Source organism: Pipistrellus hanaki, assembly GCF_964339955.1.
Source record: "Pipistrellus hanaki genome assembly, chromosome: 10".
In the NCBI taxonomy this organism is placed as follows: Eukaryota; Metazoa; Chordata; class Mammalia; order Chiroptera; family Vespertilionidae; genus Pipistrellus; species Pipistrellus hanaki.
Genome location: NC_140512.1, coordinates 50,385,028 through 50,395,597, shown reverse-complemented (window position 1 = coordinate 50,395,597; position 10,570 = coordinate 50,385,028). Strand labels below are relative to the sequence as shown.

The following is a 10,570-nucleotide window of genomic DNA, read 5'->3' as shown; positions in this document are numbered from 1 at the left end:
CTATCTACAATCATGTTCAGTTTTGAGATTTAAAGTTAAATCAGAACATTTATACTGAAGAACATGCCATACAAAAGTGCTCAGGGTCAAGTGAGTTTGGAAAAAATGGAGACCCTTCAAGGATGGTGCAGCAACTTACATGAGCATGTGAAAGATCGATCAACTTTAACACTTTAGACTAGGGGTGTCGAACTCAATCAGAGAAGGGGCCAAAATCTAAAATCCAGCCTAAATCGCGGGCCGAATGGTTTACTGAACAGTCATAAACTGACAGCGGAGTGCAGTGATGACAGCACGGTGCGGGCCACATTGCAAGGCCTGGCGGGCTGGATTTGGCCCGCGGGCCTTGTGTTTGACACATGTGCTTTAGACCCTGGTGACCCAGGCTATGCTGGCTGCCTTGTCCCTTGTGATTGGACCCCATTTATAGAAAAACCATTTGGATCAGGAGACTGACACAAAAGCAGAACTTCCCAATGAGCAGCAAGCTTATTTCAATTAAATCATCCCTATGTCTTATTTTTCTTTCCACTTATTCCCCCCCCCTCCCCCAACCCCCCAGAAGTGTGATTCAGGGAGAAAATTTGGATTAATTACATGTTTAAGTTGATCAAAGTACTGGTCCAGCTGTGGAGAAGACTGGAAAAGGAAGGCGACAGTAACTGAGGGAGAAAAATGCTGCCAACATGTTAGCTGTAGCACAATTCAAGTTTATTCCATTTGTTCTTGCAACACAAAACTTAAACACAGTATTAGCATTCTGATGTACATGAACTAGGATAATATGAGAAACCCAATTGTGTCAAAAGTATTACATTGTGGAAAAAATGAACTCAAATATATCAAAATGCACAAAGCATTAGTCTTCCTCTATTACTGCTTAGAAAGATATGATTGTTTCTCCATTTACAAAATAGAATCAGGACAATTTAAATTTTTTAAATTTTGCATGCAAAACACTGCAACTGCATATGTAGGAGGGCACTCTCACCAGCTTCTATACACAATCGAGTATGCAATATTGCATGGAAGAAAACAGCTTAATTGAAGTGTTAGGGAGAGAAATCAAATAGGTACGCACTGATTTGAACTCCATTATTTAGGAGAAAGAATCAATGAATAAAGGGGCTACTTGCTTGCAGCTTCCACACACTGACCCACCTGCCTCCCCTTCACGCCCCACGGGGTCTAGAAGGTGAGCTCTGCATAGAACTATTTGGTTATTCAGGTGCTGTTCGTGGACTGTATGTCTACAGATAACCAGTCTGAAGCTGCAAGGGGGGATTTGTTAGTATACTAATAGCATAGTAAACACTCGGGTGTTTTTATACACCTGTTTTTAATTGCTATAGTGCATACGAAATGACTGACTTAATACAAAACTACAGAACATGCAAGGTTTTTGCTGAGATGTTAAATATTACTTCAGTGGAGAAAAAAAAAAACTTAACCTTTCACTAATGTATGTAGTACCAAAATGCAGACATGGTTTTAACTTCCTTTATTCAAAATATGAACATTAAGTGATGTGAATTTTTCTGCCAAGTGGTTCAGAAATACATTATAAATAACCTAGTTAAAAAAAAGAAAAAGAAATTGTAAACCATCTTGGCCAGTCTATTCTATGTTTACATGTTATTTTCTCAAGCAACCGCTTCATAATGATGGGGTTTACAAAATGGCTGGGAAAGAAGGCGGCGAAGCAGCCTCCACTGCATTACAGGGAACACAGGGCAAACTGTACAGCAAGTCCCCTGGCTTCGACACTAGTGACTGTGGGAAGCAGACCAGGTTCAGGAATGATAGGACAGTGCACTCTCTGCAATAGCCAACTAGAACAAAACACTGAGGATGTAAAGGTCAAACTGTGTAGAGGGTAATCCAAGCCTTTTAGATCACAGTATGCCAAGAGGTGAAAACAAAGATTTCAAAACACCTTGTTGATGGTTCAAGACTGATAGAGTGCCCTCCATCTCCAATGAGGATGGCTCCAGGTTTCAGTTCAGTGGTATCATGAAGGACTGATTACTGACTTTGACTCTTGACTCTTAACAGGCTGCATTAAGGCAGCAGAATTAGCCAAATGTATCAAAGTATTTAAGCCACCATTTTGTGATTGTTTTCTTTAAGAAAAATTACAGGGTTAGGCTAGTTTTAAGTGAAAAAAGCCACAGGATAAAAAAGGGTTCATGGGGAAAAGTGTACATGTCACTCACACTCACCACACACACACACACACACTCACCCCACACACCAACCAATCAGCAACTGATCAATAAGACTTGTTATTAGCCAGGCTGACAGTTCTTTGATAGTTTAACTCTGCTGTCGAATGCTACATTGCCTTAAAAAAAAATCCATAATTCTTTATTTTCCACAATCTGAATACTAGTCCCTAACCCCGTTTTTAAAAATTTGAGGTACGTTTAGTTATTGCATGACATGGCTATGGAAAAATCCTAATATTTTTAGTAAGCTTAGATGGGTGGCAGGTCAAAGGAATCTTAAATTTTGCTATTGTACACTTAAAATATTAAGAGTATATGCTTTAATTAGTCATACTGCTCAAGAAATAAACATTTGAAAATATGTCTAAACATTTTCTGCAGGTCATAATCATCATTTTAAGGTGTATTTAAGGGCACAGAGTACATTTTGAAAGTGTCACATTTTCTTCTATGATGCATGATTTAGAAAAGAAAAAAGTATACTGTGCAGGTGGGCTGGCATATGTTCAGCAGAAGTTTATCAACAGCTGGGGGAACTTAGTAACAAGCATATTTTTGAAGAGATGGGGCTTAAATTTGTCCAAATAGTAAATCTCACCCCAATGATAGCTTTGGTGCAATAAATAAGTAATCAGCATCCAAGATGGGTCAAAGAGACATTCCTACAATGTTCCTTGTTCTCCACACATAACCGGGGTCAATCCATTCAAATAGCAAATGAAGACAACTATAATTACAAAGACAACTGTCTCTTTGTATGATACTAACAGGCTTATGGCTATGATTCTAGTTTTACATCCCCTTTTACTACCAGCAAAGTTTTAAAGTGTTTCAATGTTATATAAGTATTTGAATCTAGAGGAGAAAAATTTATGTATACTGGAATGGTTTCTCCTTTAGACTTCCAAAATTTAAGATTTTATAAATAAAACTAGTCAGTTTTACCTAAAGATACATGAAATCCATGGGAAAGGGGAGAGGAAATCCAAAGTTCAGGCATCTAGCAATTTAGGTGTGCCCACCTCACCGTCACTGAGCTTCCGAGTAAAGCTGAAAGTCACCGAGGGAGGATCTGGTCACCAACCACAGGCGGTGCGCTCTTCACCACACCGGGAGGTCCCCCAGAGTGCACCTTAAGGCAGAAGGCTAGAGCTCATCGCTATCTCAGCACCCTAAGTTTACACCACAGCAGCCACTACTGCTCGCACAGTTAGGGCTACCAATTATGTAGAGTTGGCCTTTGTATAATCAGACCCTCGACACAATCTAATTACTGAATTAGCTAGGGAGCTGAGAAGGTCAAATGTTACGGTATGTGTCTTTGCTCTCTCTTGGGTATAAACTGTGTATTTTTGGAAGTGGAAAAGAGGCCGACTTGATCAGGAGGCTTTGTAAAAGCCTGATTGTAGTTTTTGCCTCTCCTCCAGAACATTGTTTTTGTTTTTTGTTTTCTGGTAGTCTGATTTGTTATGAATTTCTCTCTCCCCTCACCCCTCCTAAAGTATTTAGCTGAAGAAGCTGGCAGATAGAGAGTGACAGACAGACAGGCAGCAGTGTGAGGCCACAGGAGAGTCATTCTTCCAGAGCTGTCAGCCCATCCGTCCATCACTGAAGTAGGGCTTTGATTGCCTGGTTGTCAGTGGCTTCAAAAGCAGTGAGTCCATCTGGGCCTTTCACAGTCTTATCAGCACCCTGGAGAAGAATGGGGAAAGCCTCTATTATTAAATGAGCTCACAACTGAGAGAAGACTAGATTACTTAGCATCCACTAGTGTTTACACCTAGAATTAAATTCTCTTAAACAGAGTTCATCCTATTGAAGAAAAAACCCTAAACACTCGGCAAAGTTATAAAAATGTCAGATTATTTTTTAGGCACTAGAAATTGTAAACTACACACACAACTTGCCAAAAACATTGGCAACGACTGGCTTTTATTTATACTAGGATGTATTTGCCCAATTAATCTTTAAAAATTAATACCCTTAGATGTAGTGTAAAAGCTCTTTAGCTAAAAAAGGAAGTGTCATGGTGACGAAATTATTTTTCCCCTCTCTGCAACTTTTTTGAGCGTACCTAAGTGTTACACACATTATTTCTAAAAATCTGGGGCTTACAAAACTTTTATTTTTGACAGAGTCCTAAAGAACACGTATAATACTGGTCAATATTCTTAGAGACACTTAGCGGTGAGTGCTGGGATGTGGCTAGGAAAGGGGCTCTGTGATGCTCTCTGGGGATGAAATGTCTCCAGCCCACCTCAGCGCTTCTGGAAGCTGCTGTTCTGGACCATTTACTTGCAACAAGATTTCAGGTTTGGGAATGTAGACCTATACTTTGTGTCTGTCCACTGTTTTAAATCTGTCTTCCTTTACTGAAATAAAAGTTCCATGGGAGTAGGAACTGTGTCTGTATCACTCACTCCTGTGTCGCCAGTGCCTAGGAAAGTGCCGAGTGCATGGTAGGTGATTTGCTCCCTGAGCCTCTTTAACTACCAGAGACAGCATTATTCTCTCATTGAGGGGTCTCTTTGCTAGCTCCAACCAACCAGAGTGCAGTCACCAAATCGTCTCTATTGTCCTTGCCAAATCTCATTATTTGTTCCTAAGGCCTAGCCTACAGAGCTGACTAAAGTTGGCATAGGTAGTTCTTTTAAAGACCAACTCTAGTCAAACTCACCAGTCTCTTCTCCCATTAATCTTTCTATGCTTTAATCCTATGGAGTTTCTCACCATTCCTGAACATACCATGTGCCATGCCTTTATACATGCTGGTTCCCAAATGGAATGTCTTAACCTTTCCCCTGGCAAATCCATTCAATCACTCAACAAATATTTGCTGAATGTTTGATGGGTAGACATTATAAGGAGCTGGAGAATCAAAGAAAAACAAGACAATCTGCCAGCCTGGCTGGTGTGGGAGACAGACAAAACACCAGTATGAATCAGTGGGCTGAGAACAATAATGGCATTATGCGTCATGATGAATGGCCTGTAACGCAGAATGGGACGTGATGGAGGGTATAACAAAGAAAATCTTTCTGGATGAGGCAATGCCTGCACTGAGTCTTGATGAGTAAGTACAAGATGATTAGGTAAATCAGGAAGGATATGACGACAAATTCTTTAAATTCGTGAAATTATTACAAAGTCCTCTTCAATATGATCTTAAAAGTCTCTATTTCCTCACTTTCTAATTCAATTTAACTGCTTTATGGAACCTATACTTAAGAGGGAGAGAAACCTGTAAGAACATCAATGTGGTAAATCCTCCAACGTAGGTTAAATTCAATAATTGGGATCACTGTATTCAAAATAATTTCTACGTTTTGGTAGTTTTTTTATGACTAGCACTGTAAACTAAATTCTAGATTAACACAAAGTTAAATATTACAGTGAACACCTGCTGCTTTTTCAGCTTCCAGATCTTAATTTCATTTTGGGAAATCATTTGTCCCATTGTGTGGGCTCCAGGGAACATAACTCAAAGTGCTCTGTACTTTGCTTGCCAAACAATAATTTGACTCAAGCATCCACTTCAGGATTCTGAATATTGACTGGAGAGATCAAAGGAGAGAACAAGAAGTTGTGAGCTCCTCTGTTTATTTCTGTGGCATCACTCAGAGGAGACAATTGAGAAGTTTCTGCTCTCAAGTCCTACAGCTGCCATACTTCTGGCCTCTTCTGAGTCTGATTCTCAGCTTTCCTGTTGGTTCTATGACTAGTCCAATATCTTCAAAATTCTTTCTACTTGTTAGTCAATTTCTGCTATCTGCAACCCCCAAAATCTAGCTTACAGAGTATTTTTAAAAATTATATAAATCATAATTACAATACAAACTCACAACAGAACTCAGATTACGCCAAAAAACAACTTATTTTTCAATTACAGTTAATATTCAATATTATGTTAGTTTCAGGTACAGCATTGTGGGGTAGTTAACCATTTCCAATGTATAAATGTGTACTACCACTTCTTTTATCCACTTGTGTATTGATAGGCACTTTTCATACCTTGGTTATTGTACATAATGAATGGTTCAATGAACATGCATATATCCCTTCAAATTCATGTGTTGGGTTTTTCTGGATATACACCCCATAAATGGAATTGCTGGGTCATAAGGCAGTTCCTTTTTAATTGTTTGAGGAACTTCCATCGTGTTTTCCAGTGTCTGCACCAACCTGCATTCCAACAGTGCATGAGGTTTCCCTCATCCTTGTTTGATAATTTATTGATGACAGCCATTTTGACAGGTGTGAGAAAATATCTCATTGTGGTTTTAATTTGCATTTTCCTCATGATTAGTGATGTTGAGCATCTTTCATATGTCTATTGGCCATCTGTATATCCTCTGCCCATTTTTGAGTCAGATTTTTTTGTTTCTGGTGTTAAATTATATGAGTTTCTTACATATTTTGGATATTAACCCCCTACTGGATGTTTCATTGACAATTATCTTCCCCTATTCAATAGTTGAATTTTCATTTTTTCATAGAACTAGATGGTTAATAGTTTCCTTGTTGTGCAAAAACTTTTTAGTTTGATATAGTCCCTTTGATTTTTTTTTTTTCTTGCCAAAGGAGACATATCCAACACATTATTACTAAGAGCAATGTTAAGAGTTTATTACCTATGTTTTCTTCTAGGGAGTTCTATAGTTTTGAGTCTTAAGTTTAAGTCTTTAAATCACTTTTTATTCTTGTCTATGGCAAGAAAATGAGCCAGTGTCATATTTTCGTATGTGTCTGTCCAATTTTTCCAACACCAGTTAATGAAGAGACTATCTTTATTCCATTCTATATCCTTGCCTCCTTTGTCATCGATCCATTGACAATATAGGTTTTTTCTTCTGGGCTCTCTATTCTATTTCATTGATTTATGTGTTTGTTTTTATGCCAGCACCATGCTGTTTTAATTTCTATAGCCTTGAAGTATAGTTTGCTATCTCCAACTTTGTTCTTTCTCCATTGCTTTGACTATTTGAGGTCTTTTGTGGTTCCATGTACATTTTAGGATTGTTTTAGCTATTTGAATAATGTCATTGGTATTTTGATGGGGATTGTACTGAATCTGTATATTGCTTTGGGTAGTATGGATATTTTTAATGATGTTAATCATTCCTATTCAAGAACACAGTATATGCTTCCATTTATTTGTATTCCCTTCAATTACTTTCTTCAAATTTATAGTTTTCTGAGTACAATTCTTTCAACTCCTTGGTAAAATTTATTCCTTGGTATTTTATTCTTTATTGCAATTGTAAATGGGATTGTTTTCTTAGTTTCTCTTTCGGATAGTTTATTGGTGTATAAAAATGCAACCAATTTCTGAATATTAATTTTGTATTCTATTTTACTTAATTCATTTATTAGTTCTAATAGTTTTTGTTTTTTTTTTTAATTCCTCACCTGAGGGTATTTTTCCCCATTGATATTTAGAAAGAGTGGAAGGGAGGGAAAGAGGGGGGAGAGAGTTCTAATAGTTTTTATGTATGGATTCTTTAGGGTTCTATCTGCAAATAACTGGTTTTTCTTCTCTTCCAATGTGAATGTATTTTCTTTTTCTTGCCTGTTTACTGTGGCTAGGACTTCCAATACCAAGTTGAATGTAAGTGGTGAAAACCAACATCCTTATCTTGTTCCCGATAAGGCAAACACTTTAGCTTTTTACCATTAAGTATAATGTTAACTGTGGGTTTTTCATATATGGCATTTATTATGTTGAAGTATGTTCCTTCTAACCCCACTTTGCTGACAGGTTTTTATTATAAACCGATGCTAGATGTTGTCAAATGGTTTTTCTGTATCTATGGATATGATTTGCATCCTTCATTTGTTTATGTGGTATATCATGTTAATAGTTTTGTGGATATTGAACCAACCTTGAATAAATCCTACTTGGTCATGGTGTAGTATCTTTTTAATGTATTGAGGAATTCAGTTTGCTAATATTGTGTTGAGGATATTTACATCTATGTTCATCAGGGATATTGGCCTATAATTTTATTTTTTTTGTAGTGTCTTTGTTTGGTTTTGGTATCAAGATAAGGCTCGCCTTGTAACTTAAGTTTGTGAGTTTTCCCTCTTCAAATTTTTGTAGTAGTATGGGCAGAATAGGTGTTAATTCTTCTTTGAATGTTTGGTAAAAGTTAAAGCCATCTGACCTAGCACTTTCATTTGTTGGGAGTTTTTTAATAAAAGACTCAATTTTGTTAGCAGTTATTGGTGTGTTCAGAATATCTCTTCCTGATTTATATATGTTTCTTCCTGGAAGTATGTATATTTCTGGGAACTTGTCAATTTCTTTCATGTTATCTACTTCTTCAGTGGTCGTCAACCTTTCAGACCTCATGAACCACCAGTTGGTGACCACTGGTCTAATTTCTAGGCATATAATTGTATTTCCTTATAATACTTTGTATATCATGGTGTCTTTTTCATTTCTGATTCTATTTGTTTGGACATTCTTTTTTTCTTCTTGATGAATCTGGCTAAAAGTTTACCAATTTTGTTTATATTTTCAAAGAACCAGGTTTTCATTAATCTTTTCTATTTTTTTGGCCTCTATTTTGTTTCTGTTCTGATCTTTATTATTTCCATTTTTCGACTCACTTTGGGTATTATTTATTTTTTCTATTTTCTAATTCTGTCAGGTGTAAGGTTAAATAGCCTATCTGAGATTTTTGTTGTTTCTTGAGGTAGGCCTACATTGCTAAATTTCCCTGAGAACTGCTTTCACTGTGTCCCACAGCTTTGGGGCCATTGTGTTTTCATTTTTCTCAAGAACTGAAAATAGTTCTTCCTTGATCTCATTAACCCATTCATTGTTCAGTGACATGTTGTTTGGCCTCCATGTCATTGTGTTTTTCAGTTTTCTTCTTGTAATTGAGTTCTAGTTTCATATCATTGTGATTGGAGAAGATGCTTGATATGATTCCAATATTCTTTTTAAAAATATATATATTTTATTGATTTTTTTTACAGAGAGGAAGAGAGAGGGATATGGGAGAGATAGAAACATCGATGAGAATCATCGATCAGCTGCCTCTTGCACACCCCCTATTAGGGATGCGTCCGCAAGAAGATGCTCTATCCACTGAGCCAAACCAGTTTCGGCTGATTCCAATATTCTTAAATTGAGACTTGTTTTCTGGCCTAATGTGGTTTATCCTGGGAAATGTTCCATGTGCACTTGAAAAGAATGTATATTCAGAGGTTTTTAGGCAAAATGTCCTAAAAATATCAATTAAATCATTCTGATCTGATATGACATTAATACCACGTTTCCCTTGATTTTCATCTGGATGATTTATCCATTGATGTCTACTATTACAACTAGTAACCCTGTGCAAAATCTGTGTGCCAGCAGCTCTCTGCAGGGCCTGGCCGTTCCACACCCACTTTTCAGAGGTTCTCCATGGCCCAGAGACCCATTTTTCCCGCAGTGACAAAGCAAGCATTCTGCCAGGCCGCTCATGCTGCCCGCTCTCAGTGGCCAACCCCCGGGACTGGGGGACTCCAGTGGGGCTGAGAGGACAGGCACCGCCATCTTGTGGCTATGGGTGCTGCCATCTTTGTGACAGAGTGGTGGTTAATTTGCATATTACATTTTTATTAGATAGGATAATAGATATATTTCTCCTTTATGTCTTAATATTTGCTTTATATCTGTAGGTGCTCCTACAGATATAAAGCAAATAATATGTAATGTTTATGAGTTGATCCTCTTTAGATTAATCCCTTTATCATTATGAAATTCCTGTTTCTTGTGATAGCCCTTGTTTTAAAGTCTATTTTGTCTTTAATACAAGTATTGCTATCCCAGCTATTTTTTCTTTTCCATTTGCATAATATATCCTTTTCTATCCCTTTACTTTCAGTCTGCATGTCTTTCAACCTGAAGTGGGTCTCTTGTAGGCAGCTTATATACTTTCATTAAAAAATAAATTTTCATTAAAGTATTGATAGGTATGTATTTTATTGCCATTTAATTGTGTAGTTTTGTGTTCCCTATTTTCTTGTATGCTGATGACTTTCTAGTGCAATGTTTATACACTTTTATTCTTATAAATTTTTTATAGGTTTTGGTTTGTGGTTACCATGCACTTCATATTTATCAAACTAAGTTTATAGCAGTCTATTTTAACTTGATGGCCACTTAAATTCAAACACATTTTTACTTACCTGCTCCATATATTTTTGTCATTATTTACTTTTTTTGTGTTTGTACTTATTAATTTACTGTTGATTAATTTACTGTTGTAATTACATGCTTTACAACTTTTGCCTTGCCTTTTAACCTTTGTACTGTAGTTGGTTGAGCCACTGATTTTTATTAAGTA

The 10,570-nt window shown here is 37.0% G+C and overlaps 1 protein-coding gene across 1 annotated transcript in view; it reads right to left on the bottom strand.

The window, feature by feature from the left end:
- Positions 1-689: 689 nt before the first annotated feature.
- Positions 690-10,570, bottom strand: part of MTPN (myotrophin) — a 47,406-nt gene continuing 37,525 nt past the window's right edge. Inside the window, exon 4 of the mRNA XM_084896611.1 lies at positions 690-3,920. Within this exon, the coding sequence (XP_084752737.1) occupies positions 3,834-3,920 (87 nt within the window). The 3' untranslated portion in view covers positions 690-3,833. The remainder of the gene's footprint in view (positions 3,921-10,570) is intronic.